The sequence below is a fragment of the Panthera uncia genome (genome assembly GCF_023721935.1).
Source record: "Panthera uncia isolate 11264 chromosome C1 unlocalized genomic scaffold, Puncia_PCG_1.0 HiC_scaffold_3, whole genome shotgun sequence".
Taxonomy (NCBI): Eukaryota; Metazoa; Chordata; class Mammalia; order Carnivora; family Felidae; genus Panthera; species Panthera uncia.
In genome coordinates this window covers 101,591,627-101,610,077 of record NW_026057584.1, presented here as the reverse complement: position 1 = coordinate 101,610,077, position 18,451 = coordinate 101,591,627, and the positions used below count along the sequence as shown (strand labels likewise).

At 35.9% G+C, this 18,451-nt stretch overlaps 1 protein-coding gene across 4 annotated transcripts in view; it reads right to left on the bottom strand.

Moving 5' to 3' along the window:
• EPB41L5 (erythrocyte membrane protein band 4.1 like 5) overlaps positions 1–18,451 on the bottom strand; it is a 140,498-nt gene that overhangs the window by 77,461 nt on the left and 44,586 nt on the right. For all 4 annotated transcript variants that reach the window (XM_049616217.1, XM_049616215.1, XM_049616216.1 and 1 more), the window contains exons 6-14: positions 17,349–17,393; positions 17,118–17,170; positions 14,557–14,677; positions 14,342–14,429; positions 13,045–13,133; positions 10,295–10,364; positions 4,597–4,766; positions 3,306–3,412; positions 1,444–1,471 (exon numbers count right to left, since the gene is read on the bottom strand). In XM_049616217.1, coding sequence (XP_049472174.1) covers positions 1,444–1,471; positions 3,306–3,412; positions 4,597–4,766; positions 10,295–10,364; positions 13,045–13,133; positions 14,342–14,429; positions 14,557–14,677; positions 17,118–17,170; positions 17,349–17,393 — 771 coding nt within the window. The remainder of the gene's footprint in view (positions 1–1,443; positions 1,472–3,305; positions 3,413–4,596; positions 4,767–10,294; positions 10,365–13,044; positions 13,134–14,341; positions 14,430–14,556; positions 14,678–17,117; positions 17,171–17,348; positions 17,394–18,451) is intronic.

Here is an 18,451-nt window from a genome sequence, read left to right as displayed (position 1 = left end):
AAAATCAATAATAATAATTTTAAAAAATAAAGCAAAAAAATTACTAGAGAAGAAGAGTGACATTTTATCATAATAAGAGAGTCAAACAATTATAAATATATATGCACTTAACAAAAGCCCCAAACTGAAAGAATTGGAAGAGAGAAATACACAACTAAGCAACAGTAATTGGAGGTTTCACAACCTTACTCTTAATAATGGATAGAATTAGGAAAAAGGTCAACAATGAAATAGAAGTCCTGAGCAGTATTACACCAAGTAGACCTAACAGACATTTACAGAACATAACATTCAATAACGGCAGAATATCCATTCTTCTCAAGTGCATATAGACCATTTTCTGGAATAAGCCATATGCTAAGCCATAAAACAAGTTTCTTTATAAGGATCAACATCATACAAAGTATGTTCTCTAACCATGTGGAATAAAAGCACACACACAAAAAAAATAAGAGAGGAATAGTTAAGGTATTCACAAATATGTGGAAATCAAGGAACACATTTCCAAGTAACCAACGGGTCAAAGAAGAAATCAAGAGAAACAGGAAAATAATTTGGGATAAATGAAAATACAATATACCAAACTTACAGAATGTGATTAAAGCAGCGCTTGGAAGAAAATCTATAGCAATAAATGTTATGTTAAAAAAGAATAAAGACCTCAAATAACCTAATTTCCCACCTTAAGACACTAGAAAAAGAAAAGCAAACTAAACCTAAAGCAAGCATAAGAAATGAAATAATATAGCAGAGAGAAAATCAATAAACTTGAAAAATGAGTAAGAATCAATGAAACCAAAAGCTGGTTCTTTGAAACAGCCTACAAAATGGACAAACTTTTACCTAAACTAACCAAGGTGGGGGGGGATGGGGAGGGGACCCTCAAATTACTAAAATTAGAAATGAATGAGGAGGGGTGCCTGGGTGGCTCAGTCAGTTGAGAGTCTGACTCTTAATTTTGGTTCAGGTCATGATCTCGTGGTTCGTGGGTTCAAGCCCCGCATTGGGCTCTGCACTGACGGCAAAATGTTAGTGAGCCAAATCCAGCAACATGTAATATAAAGAATTATACACCATGACCAAGTAGGGTTTATCCCAGGAATAAAATTAATTGCTTATCTGAAAATAAAACTTGGTTCTTTGAGCTCCCTGTGTGCAAGAATCCTAATTTATTCATCTTTATATCCTCAGTCACAGGCCAATAACAAATGTAGGTCATTCTCATTATAAATAGTATATCCACCCCCCAACCCAGGCTTTATTTCTAAACTGCTTTATTTTTCTTTGTCAATTTTATCTGGCATTACATCTGTTCCCTGCTATATTCCCAATGCTAAGGAACAACTTAATACGTTGACAGGTCTTCAACAAGTATTTGTTTAATTAATGACAGCAACTACATGAATTCTAAAACATGTTCCTAAGTTGTAAGACACTACTCACCTGAATTCTTCAGGTTTTGCTGTACTTGCTGACATGGGGAAAAAAAGAAAAAGAAAAGAAAACATCCCATTAGTTTCCTCTTATATGGTAAGCTGCTTCACTATTCATAAAAGTAAATCTAGACTGGTTGTTTTAGGTTTGTTTATTTATTTTGAGAGAGAGAGAGAGAGGGAGTAAGCAGGAGCGGAGCAGAAAGAGAGCAAGAAAGAGAATCCCTACAGGCTCCCCGCCATCAGTGGGGAGCCCAACTCAGGGCCTGAACCCATGAACTGTGAGATCATGACCCGAGCTGAAACCAAGAGTCAGATGCTTAATCACACAGGCACCCAGGACTGTTTTTTCAAGCCATGTTTCCCAACTATAGATTTAAAAACCTTCCTTTGACAAAATGTTCGAGGATTCACATCACTAAAATCAATAGTGACAATTATTTCCATTTTAAAAATAAAGCAATAAAATAAATACCATCTTCTTTTAAAACAGAACCACCTGCAAGCCTCCTAGAGTGAGTTATATGACAACAAAATAGAACATGAGAGGTAACTCAGGGTTTTAAACCATCACAAACTAAAATGGTCTCATTAATAGCTATATATTATTTGATTTATAGCCACAAAACTTATGAATATAAATCGTTTTTTAAGTCAAACATCAGATCATGTTACTGGACAACTGGGATGACCCTAACATCAGATATACTTAAAATTCAATCTGTATTTTGATACAAACTCAGATTCAAAACCAAACAAGTTTTAGTTTAAAATCAAGCTTTTTATTACATAAATTAAACGTACAATAAATTTAAACACTACTTAACAGAATCTTATTATAATGTTATACAAAATAACATTTTTTAAGTTTATTTTGAGAGCGAGAGAGAGAGAGAGAGAGAGAGAGAGAGAGAGAGAGGGAGCACATGCACGTGCATGTGCACAAGTGGGGGAGGGGCTGAAAGAAAAGAAGAGAGAATCTCAAGCAGGTTCTGCACTGCCAGTCCAGACCTGGACTTGGGGATCAAACCCACCAACATGAGATCATGACCTGAGCTGAAATCAAAGAGTTGGACGCTCAATCAACTGAGCCACCCAGATGCCCCTTGGCATAATTTTTACTTAAAATGTATTCATCGTAAACCAGTGTTTTTTTTTAAAGTTCTTAAAGACATTTGAGAGATTTTTTTTTTTTTTTTTTTTTAAGTAAACTCCACACCCAGCATTGAGCCCAACTCAGGCTTGAACACAAGACTCAGATCAAGACCTGAACTGAGACCAAGAGTCAGATGCTTGGGGTGCCTGGTTATCTCAGTCAGTTAAGCATCTGACTCTTGATTTCAGCTCAGGTCATGATCTCAGGGTTTGTGAAATCAAGCCCAGCGTCAAGCCCAGCATCAGGCTATGCACTGACAGCACAGAGCTGGCCTGGGATTCTCACCCCCTCTCTCTGTCCTTCCCTTGTATGCGTGCTCTCTCTCAAAATAAATAAACAACAAACAAAAAAAAAAGATGCTTAACTGACTGAGCCACCAGGCGCCCTGAGAGATTATTACAAATGCAAAAATCAGGAAGTCAAAAAGGGAAGGGAAGGTGTTAATCTACAGAACTAAAATAGCACAAACAAAAACTGAACACAAATTCAAAATAGTGTCTGAACTGGGATTAACACAAAGTTTAATCTCAGCAACAACATAAGCAATTTTTCCATTTTCTTATATTGATTCTGTCATAACCAAAGTTAATTAACAAGGGTACTTTAGTTGACTGGAATAAGCTTAAGGTTCAGATAACTTCCTTTCAAGCAAACAATACCAGCACACAACGGACTGTCAAGGAAGAACTGTCCTTTGAAACAGGACTGCATCTCACCTTTCATTTGTAGAGTTCGTCGAGAATATCGTTTGCTGGGTCTTCTTTCAAAGGATGTTGATCTTCTTGCTTTATTGGTTTTTGTGGTCTGATACTCCGTTTTCCCACTAAAATAAATAAGGCATATTAACAAGAATAAGAGAATTTGAGGCCTACAGTAATCAGATACACATGAGAAAAAGTCTATATTAAGACTGTTCTTAAAAGAACCCGCCTGAGCTTCATCCTGAAGGAACTACTACGAACAGGCTTGATGTCTGTCTTTACCACATCATGCTAGATCTACTCTTTAGGGTTGTGCGAAATACGCAACGTACAAATTATATCGTTTTTTTTCTTAAACATGCATATAACTAAGAATATACTGAGTAAGTTTGGAATATCTGTACTCTTATGCAACTCTTTTCCCCTCCTTATTCATTTGCCTCATGCAAAATATGCAATTAACTCAAGATTTTCTGTTATTTATTCTAATTGTGATACATTTTTCAGATGATTTTCCAGAAATATTTAAAACTATTTCCCATTCTCTTTGATTTGCATTTAAATTCTGTTAAGAAAATGCCTCCTCACTTTTAATATAGGTAGAATAGAACTCTACTTAGATGAATCCCACCCACACAATCAACTATCAACAATATGGAATAGTATCCATTCCTACTTTAAATCACAGTGACTCTCATGACATGATGAAAACTCCGAATGATCTACTCTCAGGTAAACCAAAACATTTCTAATTTATGACCAACACACAAGGAGTCTATAAAAATAACTTCATTTTTATAAAGGACCAGAAATGTTACTCAGATGCATTTCCCACTCAGCGCACAATACCTTTTTTCTATATGGTATTCAGCTAATGGATGGAGACTCTTTAAAAACTCTTATTATATGAATTTAAATGGATGATTAATATATAAAGTAAATGTCAAGAGGGATACAGAATCCATGATATCATTACAATGTTTCATTGGCTATTCAAGAAACTACAACCACGCTGTAAGCATGGAGCCTGCTTGGGATTCTGTCTCTCCCCCTCTCTGTCCCTCCCCTGTTTGCTCTCTGTAGCTCTCAAAATAAATAAAAATAAACTTTAAGAAAAATGAAATTATAACCAATAACAATACTACTTTGTCTTTTAATCTGGCCAGTGGAAAACGTTGGAAACCACTTTGTTTCTATGCCTTGGTTTCTACATCTGTAAAATGAGAGGTCAGCCTAAACTTTTTGCTTTATGAAAGAACAGATATTCTTTCATATGAAAATTATAAAAGCAGATATTGACATTCACCTATATCTAAATCGTGATCCTAGTCGAATAAATCCCGATCGATGAGAACTCTTTTGGACTGGGCCTCGGAGGCGAAAGAAGGCATGATGTTCCACAGCACATTTCCATAAATGTTTGCACGCTTTTGGATGATCCAATCTAAAGACAAATGTATGCTCCTGCTCTTTGCCCTGGAAAAAAAAAAAAAAGGATGTAAAGAGAGGTAATTATTAGGTTAAACAGTCCTTTCTGTCCCTTGTTACTCAGCTATAAATACAATCACAGCAATACCAAGAACAGAATAATAAAGCATCTAGTTTGCTCCCGGAAACTAAGACATTCTCTACAGCTACCTACATAAAAAGGCAGAGTTGAAATCAAGCTGTCCACTTTCACAACCAATATAAAATTATTCCTAAGAGGGTCATCTCTACTTACATGATCTCATTTCTTAGAGAAACATAAAAATAAGGCTTTATTTGCCATACTTTGGATAAATATATAATTATCATAGAAAGGATCATACAAGATGTGGCAATATATATCAACAGACTTAAAAAGGTGCATATTCTTGGGGCACCTGGGTGGCTCAGTCAGGCATTCGACTTCGGCTCAGGTCATGATTTGACAGTTGGTGGGTTCAAGCCTCGTGTCGGGCTCTGTGCTGACAACTCAGAGCCTGGAGCCTGCTTCAGATTCTGTGTCTCCCTCTCTCTCTACCCCTCCCCCGCTCTTGCTTCTGTTTCTGTCTCTCAAAAATAAATAAAAATGTTAAAAAAAAAAAAAAAAAGAAAAAAACGGTGCACATTCTTTGTCACAGTAACCATATTCCTGGGAATCCAAATAATAATTAACATTCATAGCCACTTTTTAAGGATTTCACATGGATTAACTCAATGAACAGATATTATCATTAGCTCCATTTCATAGATAGGGAATTGAAGCTCAAGAAATAAAGCCCAAGGTCACAAAGAGGAAATCAGAACCTAACTATTTGTGCTCCAGGACCTGGTGGTAACAATTAAGCTTTACCATCTGTTTAGGGAGAAAGATTTTCTTAACACCAAAATGTATATCCAAAGATTTTCTTCACAATCTCATTTATAATAGTAAGTATTGCAATAAAACACTAAATGTCCAAAACAAATTATCAGTAAATAACATTAAAAATGATACAAAAAGATAAATGAGGGGTGCCTGGGTGGCTCAGTCGGTTAAGTGTCCAACTTCAGCTCAGGTCATGATCTCAAGGTCTGTGAGTTCGAGCCCCACGTTGGGCTCTGTGCTGACAGCTCAGAGCCTGGAGCCTGCTTCAGGTTCTGTGTCTCATTCTGTCTCTGCCCCTCCCCTGCTCACACTCTGTCTTTTTCTCTCTCAAAATAAACATTAAAAAAAATTTTTTAATAAATTAAAAAAAAGACAAATGAATAAAAGAATGAATAAATGCACAATTGTTTATTCACATTATAAAATACCATATATAGGTTAAAATGAATGAACTGATATCTACATGGCTACACCTATTTAGGTAAACTAAGTAAACTGCAAAATATATATATATATGATTTCTGTAAATTTCAAAAACAATTCCACCATGTATTATGATGTATTTATATTTGGAAAAAGGAAGTATGAGAATGACACCCTCAAGAATGATGGCTAGCTAGAGGATTATACCTCACTGTACTGAACACAGTTTTTTTTTTTAAGTTTATGTATTTTTAGAAAGAGCATGAGTGGGGGAGGGGCAGAGAGAGAGAGAGAGAGAGAGAGCGAGCGCGCGCAGGGGAGGGGCAGAGAGAGAGAGGGAGAGAAAGAACCCTGATGCGGGCTCAAACTAACAAACCATGAAATCATGACCTGAGCTGAAATCAAGAGTCAGACGCTTAACCAAATGAGCCACCCAGATATCTCTGAATACACCGTTATGGTTATCCCAAAAATGTTACTCTAGATGAGTAAAATGGGTATCAGGTTTTCTGATACAACTCTGCAGTACACTTCAAATATTTTACAAATTAAACTATATTTTAAAATGACTATCTATATGTAGTTATTTCATGACCTTGATATAGGCAAAGATTCCTAAATTTGAAGACACAGAAAGTACTGACCACAAAGGAAAATAGTTATAAACTCTATTACATTAAAATTGAAACACTCTACCCAAAACATACTATTAAAGGAGTCAAGGCAAGCCAAGAAGAAGATACTTACAACACACAGATCTGCAAAGAACTGATGTCCACAATACATAAGAACTTCAATGAGGAAAAAGAGCACATGACCCAAGAGAAAAATAAGCAAAAGACTTGAACAGCCACTTCATAAAAGAGAATACTTAAATATTAAATAAATTTATAAATAAGCACTAAACAAATAGTGATCAGGGGAATGCAAGTGAAAACCACAAAACCATTCTATGAACAGAATGGCTACAAGGAAAAATACCAAACATTAGCCAAAAAAGAACAAATGGAACTCTCTTACATTGTAGGTGGGAATGCAAATGTGTATCAACACTTTTGAAAACAGTTTGGCAGTATCCACTAAAACCAAACACATGCATACCCTAGTCTTCAGAGTAGCACTTTTAATAGTGAAAACTAAACTCAACAGTCCATCAACAACAGGATGGATAAATAAGTGCAATCTATACGTAAAAAGGAATATTACCGGGGTGCCTGGGTGGCTCAGTCGGTTGGGCGTCCAACTTTGGCTCAGGTCATGGTCTCACGGTTTGTGGGTTCGAGCCCCGCTGGGCTCTGTTTTGACAGCTCAGAGCCTGGAACCTGCTTCAGATTCTGCGTCTCCTCCTCTCTCTGCCCCTCCCATGCTCATGCTCTATCTCTCTCTGTCTCTCAATAATAAATAAACGTTTTTTTAAAAAAAAGCAATACTATGTAACAGTAAGAACGAGCCTACTATAGCAACCACCTGCAAGAGGGCGAAGGCTCACAAATATAAATAAAGAGAAGTCAGACACAAAGAGAACAGTCAGGTTTCATTCAGATTGAGTTTAAGATATAAACAAAAACCAGTGTATGGTGGTAAAGTCAGAAGAACAAGAAAAAACCTTTGGAGGACTATACCTGGTGGGAGGCACAAGAGTGTATAATTCTAGTAGTATTCTATGTCCCCAACTGGGTGCTGGTCATATAGGTGTTCGTGGAAATCCAACAAGCTGCCCACTTGTTTTTGCACTTATCTGAATGTATATTATACTTCAGTGAAATTGACAAACAAAAAATACACATAGAAAAAACCATGGAGAAACATATAACCTCAAAGGAGGAAAAACCCTTCCATAATCCATGAAAGACTGATGAATTTGCCTATTTAAATTTTTTTAAAGCATGTGGCAAAAATCACAATAAATAACATTAAAAGATGAACAACTATTAGATACAGTATTTACAATTTCTATGAAAAAGGGCAAAACAAACCAGTAAGAAAAAAGGCCCAATGACAAAATGGGCAAAGGGTATGAATAGAGAGTTTGGAGAAAAGGAAATATAAATAACAAAATATATGAAAAGATGTTCAATATCACCCATAAAAACAGAAATACAAATTAAACCTACAGTGAAATTCCATTTTTTACCTTTCAGATTAAAATGTGACAACTCCCTCTGAAGAAACAGGTTTGATCCTTCATAGGATCTCTGTTATCTAGGACAAGTGCACATAACCATTTGAACCAGCAAATCCACCTCCAGGAAACTATCCTACAGATATTTGCCGATGTACAAATTCATGCATATATAGTGAATAAATGTTGAGAATGTATTAAATAATTTAGGGTACATCCACACAGAATACTATGCAGTTTAGTTTGCTTTTTAATTTAAGAACAAAGAAGCATTCTACATACAGATATGGAAAATATTCCAAAAGTTATAATGTAAAGTTTAAAAAGGGTTAGTACACAGTCTAAAGGCATGGTAACTTCTGTATAAAAAAGAACAGATACACATGTTTGCACATGTGTGTGTGTAAAATACCTTCAAAAAGATATCCAAGAAGGTAATACTATATAAGATCTAATTTAAAATGCCATCAATTGTAAAATGTGCATTTTATGGCCCAAGTAAGAACAAGTGTCACCAATTAAATTATGACCATATTTCCTTATCACAAAGAATTGTATTTTATTCTTCCTGAAAAAATGCCTTTGGATTTCGATACAAATATCATGCAATCACATATGTGCTTACATAAAAAGGAAAATCGTAAAATAAGTTTTTACATACGAAATCTGCAGCTTCTGACTCATTGTTAACTCATTTGTTGATGATGCAGTGATCATCCTCTGTGCCATCAGATTTAATTTTTTTTACTGTTTATTTTCGAGAGAGAGACAGAGACAACAGAGTGCAAGTGGGGGAGGGGCAGAGAGAGAGAGGGAGGTACAGAATCCGAAGCAGCCTCCAGCACAGAGCTCGACACAGGGCTTGAACTCACAAACCATGAGGTCATGACCTGAGCTAAAGTCAGACACTTAACCAATGCACCCAGGCACCCCAATAGATTTCTTTTTTTTTTTATTTTTTTTTTAATGTTTATTTTTGAGAGAGAGAGAAAGACAAAGCATGAGCAGGGAAGAGGCAGAGAGAGGGGGAGAATCCAAAGCAGGCTCCAGGCTCTGAGCTGTCAGCACAGAGCCCAACGTGGGGCTCAAACTCATGAGCTATGTATGAGATCATGATCTGAGCCAAAGTCAGATGCTTAACTGACTGAACCACCCAGGTGCCCCCTCAATAGATTTCTTTTTAAAATGGTCTGTTGTCTCTATAATTTCCTTCTAAGCTGGGTGAAAGGGCAATCCTTTGCATTGTCTTAGTAATAAAACTTAGTAATATCACTGTTTCGTCTAATTTTCCAAATCTTCTTTTAGGTTTTGCTAAGTAGTCCTTCTCACACATCATTGTGCATGCAATTGCTGAACTTGCTTTTATCTATATCCATCTATATGTATATATGTGTTTCAATTTATTTCTTTGCAAGGAATAAAGTTATTATTTTTTTTTTAGTTCATTCATGATTCTGTGAGTTATGACAAATGGCATGGAGTCTAGGAACTACCACCAAAATCTGGTTATAGAAAAGTTATCTCATTCCCCTAAATTCCCTTTGCTGTTTCTTTGTAGTCAAGCCTCCTCATTCTCCCTAATCCCAAACAGTGATCTGTTCCATTATTATAGGATTGCCCTCCCCAGATCATCATATAAATGAAATCATACAAGTCATAATTTTCTGAGTCTGGCTTTTTTCACCTAGCATAATGCATCTGAGACACATTCATGTTGTGTTTATCAATCGGGAACTACAGTTAACCGGAAAAAAAAAAAAAAAAAAAGTAAGCCTTAATTGAGAAGATTTTATTAAAGAATATGAGTTTGGAAACCCTTATAAAAGAATAATAGGAGTGTCTGGGCAGCTCAGTCAGTTAAGTGTCCAACTCTTTATTTCGGCTCAGGCCATGACCTCACGGTTGTGAGATCAAGCCTGGCATTGGGCTCTGTGCTGGGCATGGAGCCCGCCTGGGACTCTCTCTCTATCCCTCTCTCTCTCTGCCCCTCTCCAGCTTGCATGCACATTCTCCCTCTCTCTCAAAAAAAAAAAAAAAAAAAAAAAGAAAGAAAAGAAAAGAAAAATTAGACTTGAGTTACCACATAACATAGTCATTGTTAAATAAATAATGCAATACAATTCCTACCTGATCATCATCTTCTACAACCACCAGGGTTAATTTATTCTTCTTAAAATCCAACCTGGTTATCTTGGGCCTATAACAATATTAGAACAAAAGCCAGATTTCAAATAAATGTCCTCTAAATTAAAATTTTTGCTGTTATTTCCAGTATATCAATCATCTAACAGCTGAACTGTAAATTGATTAAGAGGGTGTTTACCCTCTTTACCTGTACTGCCCACCAACAAAGCCTCTAATCTAAAAAAATATTTAGGATAACAGAAAAAAAACATTTCAAAAGCAGGATCTCTAACAAAACTGACGCTACACAAATATCAGACAGTAAAAATGTTACAAAAAAAAAGAAAATGAAGAAATCCATTTAATATTTTATAGGTTCCCAGCTATGGTACAAGAGATTCCCCAGGCCTAGTGTAGAGCAGCAGCATAGGAACTGGATACAGACAGACAATAAAGGTTTTCTAAAAGGCATAAATGAAAACAAATTTTTGATTAAGACCTGCAACTTTATTTTCTGTATCAATTTGTTTGAGGAAGTACCTCTTTAAAAAAAAAAAGAAAAAAGGTTTTTTAAACCTCACTTTATGGCCCCTTTTCCAACTCTATCACCCACCTGTACTGAAATCCTCAACAACCTACCACATGTGAACTTTGCACTTCTGCAAACTGTGAATGTCAAAACAATGAAACTCTCATTCTCTCTAATTTTTAAATATAACTTATACAAAATACAATTGTAAAACATAACTTTTTTACAAGAGTTGTACTAAAATAGTAAGTAACTAAGCACAATAGGTGGAGCAGGAGGGGAAGAACTAACACTTAAGTGTAACAAATACTTACATAAAGCCTATCAAGTGTCAGGTAACCTTCTAAGTGTACTATACGTATTAATTCAACAGATCCTCACAACAACCTTAAGAAGTGATACAAAAGATGCTTTCTTCAACTCTCCAGCTACAGCATTCTCTGGCCATGAAGTATGTTCCATCTGCCCACAGGGCAAGCTGGAAGTGTCAGAGAATTAACACTCAAAGACTGGATGAATAAATGCCCCAAAGCTCCTTCACCTATCAAGGGACAACTGTGAAGGTATTCCACTCAAGTCTCTCAGAAAGTCCCTAGCATGGATACCTGAATTCCAAAATAAATGAAATCTATCTTCAACTTTTTGAGGGAAAATAATTTTCAAACCTAAAATTCTATTCTCAGCCCAATTACCAAGAAAGCATAAGAGAAGAATAAACCATTTTAAGGCATCCAAGGATTCAAACAATTTATCTCCTACACCCTGCTTTTCTTAGGCAGTTAGTTACCTGAGGATATAGATCAGAAAAACAAAAGGAAGGAAAATATGGGACGAAGATACAGGATCCTAGCTGAAAAAACAGACAAAAGCTGTAGAGCAGCCTGGAGAGCAGACAATTTCAACGGGAACAGAAAAATCATTTAATGCAACCCTGAGGATCTGAAAGAACGTAAGGATAAGTCAAAGGCAGGTAATTTAAAGCACTGTGTGGGATGTAAGAAACTGAGGGGGAAGCCAAAAACTCCAGGAAAAACAAAAACCTATACAGAAAGAAAATGTAATTCCAGTTGTGAGTTCAAGTATTTCCAGACTGATCAGAAAGAAAGAATCATGACCTAGCTCTATTGTACAACAAACTTTACTGACAGGTGTTTGGACAGGGTTGCATGAAAAGGAAGCCCTTGACAACAGGAGATCCTTCAGAGGTGGCTGCACAAAGCTACCCCCAAAGCAGGGGAGATAGCAAGGGAACTTGTAGGAGAGAAGGGAATCAGAGAGGGGGTTTGGGTTTCTATGCAATGGCATTCAGCAGCAAGCGGGAAGTCTCTAGGTCAGAGAGTTCCGAAGGGCAGTAGTGGTTTGGTGTCTTTTATAGCTACAGGATTTGTCATATCTCTGACCGGCTGATGGCAGATACAGTTTATAGGGGGACATGCAAAGCAGAAAGTCTCTAAATGATTAAAAATAAACTTATTGGGCTATATTTAAAGTAACTGGATATATAAGAAATTGAGTTTGGTGCTGGTGGGCTTTGAGCTAACCATCCTGGCATGCTGTGAAGAAGTAAACAACATAGAGGCCCTTTAACTCATGTATATAACACCAGTACAGTGGGAAGTTCTCCACCATTTCAGATACAGGGATAACAATATGAACACTATTTCCTGATTTTCTACTTTTAGAACAAACCAGGCAAGATGTGAAGAACTTTACTATGGCTACGAAATCCAAGTAAAATCTATTCCTTGATAGGAAATGCAAATACAATTTTAAACTATGAGTTAAGTTGGGACCTAAAAAGAGAAGCACAGCTTAAAAGGAGGGGTAAATATTTTCCTCTTACACACCAGGGAATATGGGATAATATGACTGTGGAACAAGAAGTCCTAAAAGTAGTGATGTAATAACTATACGACATGAGAGTGTCCATGTGAACATTTAATACATGTAGAAATAAAAAATATGTATCAAGAGATGTATATTGACATACCTTGAAACTAATGAAAAAATGGATGGAAGAGTTTTAAAAATTACCCCTGGGGGATGGGACTAAGAAGGGCTAAGGAGTATGACAGGAGACAGGTGATTTTTATTATCTTTTCAGAATTATTTGATCTCCAAACTCTATTTTATGTATTAACTTGAAAGAAATGTTTTTACTCATTAAAAAAAAAAACAACAACAAAAAAAACCTGTAAGTATCTGTAATATTAACTCTACTTACCAAAAAAATAGGCCAATTTTGGTCTCTCCTTCAAAAACAAGGACTCCTGTTGGGGTCAGTCCCAAGCTATAGTCATTTCCATCTCTAGCCTAATTTAAGGAAAGCAAAACATGTTAACTTTATTTGCATAAGACAGATATCACATTTTCACACAAAAGTTTATTTTCACATTGAATTATATTAACTATATACAGGCTACTATTAATATGCAAAATGTTTTCAACAAATAGAAATATCCAAAATAACATTCTCAGGAAAATTCATGCATACATTTAGTTCACCGTTAACACCATAGTCTTCTTTTTTTCCTCAATATATGAAATTTATTGTCAAATTGGTTTCCATACAACACCCAGTGCTCATCCCAAAAGGTGCCCTCCTCAATACCCATCACCCACCCTCCCCTCCCTCCCTCCCCCCATCAACCCTCAGTTTGTTCTCAGTTTTTAAGAGTCTCTTATGCTTTGGCTAACACCATAGTCTTAAGGTAGGTCATCACTGAAAATACACAGGTGTACTTCCACAACAAAGAAAGCTCTTTGCAGATTCTGCCTATATTCTATTCACCACTTAAATCACCATTTTTAAAAAGACTACCTTTCTAGGGGCGCCTGGGTGGCTCAGTGAGTTGAACGTCTGACTCTTGACTTTGGCTCAGGTCATGATCTCATGGTTTAGGAGATCAAGCCCCGTGTTCGGTTCTGCGCTGACAGCACAGAGCCTGCTTGAGATTCTCTCTCCCTCTCTTGCTGCCCCTCCCCCACACACATGTGCACTCACACACACTAGCTCTCTCTCAAAATAAATAAATAAACAAACTTTAAAAAAACTGTCTTTCTGGAAAATTTTAACTTTTTAAACTAGAAATACGTTAAATCATTATACAAGCTGTATTACAGCTTATCAAAGTCTTCTCAAGCTATAAATTTTCAACTTTGCTTCCTGAATTATTTTAATTTTTAAATAGCCTACTCAGCTTATGTGATGCCAGATGACATGAATGTTACATGAATATTACACTTAATAAGAATAAAAAGTGGTTTAAAAATCTAAAAAACATAGTAACACCTTAAAAACACAGATACACCTTTTTGGAGATTTTGGTTGTTTCTCTTCTTTCTTATACTGTAACTTTATGTGAGATTTTCATATTTAATCTCAACCTTTATAACACATCCAAAGTACCCAGTGCTATACTATACCATCTCCATGCCCTCCTTAATTTTGAAAAATGTCATAGTTACCTTCAATCTTGAAGGAATAAACTTTTTAAAAATCATCACAACACAGTTCTTACCTTGACCACATGCATATCAACCCCATACATTTCTAACCATTTGGCTTTATTCAGATAATTGGTTTCAGCTTGTGCTGGTGTCTGACCTCTGAAATTTAAAAAATAGTAATTTTTAATAATAATAAATGTAAATTCTATACCAAGGACGGTAATAGAAGAAAACATACAAAATCACTGCAGTGATGTTAAAGAAAAGTGTGGGCAAAGCCAAGTACCTGTATTCCTTCCATTTCTCAAAAATAGCCAGCTCCATCTCTTCAGTCTGAATGGGCACAAACCTGAACTCAGACACAAGTTCAGGACTATGCTCAGCAAGATCATAGTCACCAAGTTCAGCTACAAACATAAGTTGCACAAAGTTATATTTTGTTAATTAAGTTTATTTCCTGCTGAATCTTTCTTCAGAATTCATTAATAAAAACTGCTAAGATTAGAAACATTCTTTCTTAAACTATAGTAATTCATAACACCCAGATCATTCCCCAAAATAAATCTAGCTTAGACTTACAACGTGTCAACCAACATCTATACGCACAATGATATACTTGTGGTTGGTGGTATATTTTCAAATATATGTGTTTCTGTTCATTTATTTCATATCTTATAATGTTTAGCTTTTGAAAACCTCTTTGTAGACTTCCTTAGAGAAACACCTTTTGACCTTATAATGAATAAACAAAAATATTTAGCAACCTTTAAAAAAAACATTTAGCCAGCATCTATTAAGAATCCAATATGCAGAGGGGCACCTGGATGACTCAGTCGGTTAAGCATCTGACTTCGGCTCAGGTCACGATCTCATGATTTGTGGGTTTGAGCCCCACGTGAGGCTCTATGCTGACAGCTCGGAGACCGGAGCCTGCTTCAGATTCTGTGTCTCCCTCTCTCTCTCTCTGCCCCTCCCCAGCTTGCACTCTTTCTCTCAAAAATAAATATTAAAAAAAAAAAAAAATCTAATATGCAGAGAACATGACATCATACACCACTACAAGATACAGGCTCCATCCTCCTGGAATTGTAAATAGATAATCCTAAAGAAATAACTGAAAAAAATATTAGTAAAAAGTATCTGGGGAAGGGAAGCAGTAGGAAAACACTTAGGCGGGGCACAAATAATCATGTGCCCATCTATGGTTAGCTCTGAAATATAGGTTTGGGGAAGAAGGGAAAATGATTCTAATATTTTCTTTACTTTAGACATTTTCCCTTTTAAAGAACATCTTACTCATTTAAAAATTAAAATAGTTCCATTTTTATTAAAAAATCCAGTTGTATAGAGAAAAAAATACAGAGATCTTGAGATACTAATAAAAATGGTAACAACTCATTATTTATTGAATACAGACTCTACACACTTGACATATTACAGATATATTGTCATCTATTTTCTCAACAACCTTGGAAAATATTATCATGCCCAATTTGTTGCTGAAGAAATTACTCTTTTGTCTGGATAACGGGTATTTTTTTTTCTGTTTTAGGTCACATTTTTAAGAAGCACCAAACCAAATCTTCTACCTAGTGTTGTTCAGGATATATATTAAAATGTCAAGGAAAAACTGAATTGAGAGTATGAGAAAAGCTAGTAACAAAAATTATTCTGATAAAATATAAAATCATAAACAAGAAACACAGAGCTCATTTTATGAAGATGGACTGTACTTCAGCAAATTTATTCTAAGGACCTTAAGACTTCGGATTTGGCAAAATATTAGACATGGGACACAGAGATGCACAACATGACAAGAAGTGTGGCGGAATCATGCAAATAATGGTGCTGTGGATGAAGGAGAAAGTAGGAAAGAACTTTTACTTAGGAAAAAAAATGTGATAAGGAGGGTTAAGAGAGAACAAAACAGAGCCACAATGCATGAATCAAACAATAAACATTTAGGGGTGCCTGGGTGGCTCAGATGGTTAAGCGTCCAAGATACGCTCAGATGGTTAAGCGTCTAGATACTCCAATAGAACAGATTTCTTTCCATTTTGTGAATGAGGACCGAAATTACAGTTTTCTTAAAATGTCAATTTTTCAGAAAAAAATACCTAAACTTAACAGTATTTCGTCAGTACAATAAAGTACAAAATTAAAAGTTTTTTCATTAATTTAATTTATTGGAAAATACTTTAACCATCAGGAACTTTTAAACATGCTCTAAGTATTTCTTTCATGGATTCATTTTTAAGAATAAAACTAAAGAGGACTGCCTGGGTGGCTCAGTCGGTTAAGCATCCGACTCTTGATTTTTAGCTCACGTAATGATCTCCTACTTCTTGACATCGAGCCTGAGTTGGGCTGTGCACTGACAGTGAGGAGCCTGCTTGAGTTTCTCTCTTTCTCGCTCTCTTTGTCCCTCCCTCACTCACTCTCATGCTCTCTCTCTCCCCCTCAAAATAAACAAGACTTAAAAAAAAAAAGAATCAAACTAAAGAAAGCAAAAATACAACTGCAAAAATCTCTTATATCCCTGCATTCTTTTCAAGTTAAAAAAAAAAAAGCTGAGAGTCCCCTTATAATATTTATTGAATTATCAAGTCACCAGCAATTTTGCTTGAAAAGAAGTTACAGATAGAAGGGGAGCAAATGAAGTGAAAGGGAAGAAAAAGAAGGCCATGTTCTTTAAACAAAGTAAAGTAATAAGGTTGGATATTGATACAAGTTAACAGTGGTGTTACTTTTCTTATCCATCATTTTGAATCTTTTGAAATTCTTAACTAAAAACACACAAAAAAGAATTATGCTTTATTCTTAACAGTCAACATAAGAATTGCTTACCTTGCAGATTATAAGCTGCCAGCTGAACTGCTGTATCAAAGGCACACTCTAATCTGAGACCGAAACACAAATTTGTTAGACAAGTCAACTTCCCAAGGTTCATTTTAAGATAAGTGCAAATTATACCTACTTTATGCTGACCATTCCTTTTTCATAATTATGAACTTAATTTTCAAAATCATTTTCAACTACTTAATAAAATGTGGTTTACCTTAAATAACTAATACTCACTTTCCACTGAGAATATCTTGTTTTAACTGAAGAACAAATAAATACCTAAGAAAAATAAAAGGCACAAATTTAACTAAACAGAATAATCTACTATGAAAAATAATCCCACCCTTCTAATGTGAGAAGAAACATTTTTAATTACAGAATTTTACCTGCAATAGAATCCAGAAAAGAAAAAAAATATGAAAAAAAATTGGGGCCAATAAACCATCAGGAGGATGGCAGCATGTCCATAAGATAACTGAGTACAGTACAACCACCTTAAGATTAAAGGTTTTAAGCAAATTATGGAGAATGAGCTCTGTGATCTAAGTTTACATTACTCTCACAACACAAACCACCTGGGATGTGAAAGGACACAGGCATATATGTAACTATGGAGATTAGCTATAATCTCGCTGGTAGGGGGTGCAAGAGAAGAAAACCCTTCTAAAGGGACTCAGCAACTCAATTTTTACTTAATAAATAGTATGTGTGAATGAATCATGCATTTACCATGTATAATCAATGAATAAATATGAAGGAGGCAGGACAAAATAGAAATAATTGTATATAACCTGCTTAAAGTTTGTTTAAAACTATTCAAACCAAATCAGGATTTATTATTTTTCATCAGTCAGCGAGCGGCATTTCAATAGGTAAAGAATATTAGGAGCCAACATGAATAAACTCCCAGTGGCCAAAGAGAGATCATTTTGAACACCAACAAACATAACATGAATAAATATAATATGGCAACATATTCAAACACATCAATCTTGTTTAAAATCCATGAGTTGAGGGGCACCTGTGTGGCTCTGTCAGCCAAGCATCTGACTTCAGTTCAGGTCATGATTAGTGAATTCAAGACTCGCATCGGGCTCACTGCTGTCGGCACGGAGCCCGCTTCAAATCCTGTCCCTCTCTCTTTGCCCTTCCCCTGCTCACACTCACTCCCAAAACTACATACATACATACATAAATAAGTAAAATCCATGAGTTGATGATAATTTAAAAAAGGAACTCAGGGGGCGCCTGGGTGGCTCAGTCGGTTAAGCGTCCGACTTCAGCTCAGGTCACGATCTCACGGTCCATGAGTTCGAGCCCCGCGTCAGGCCCTGGGC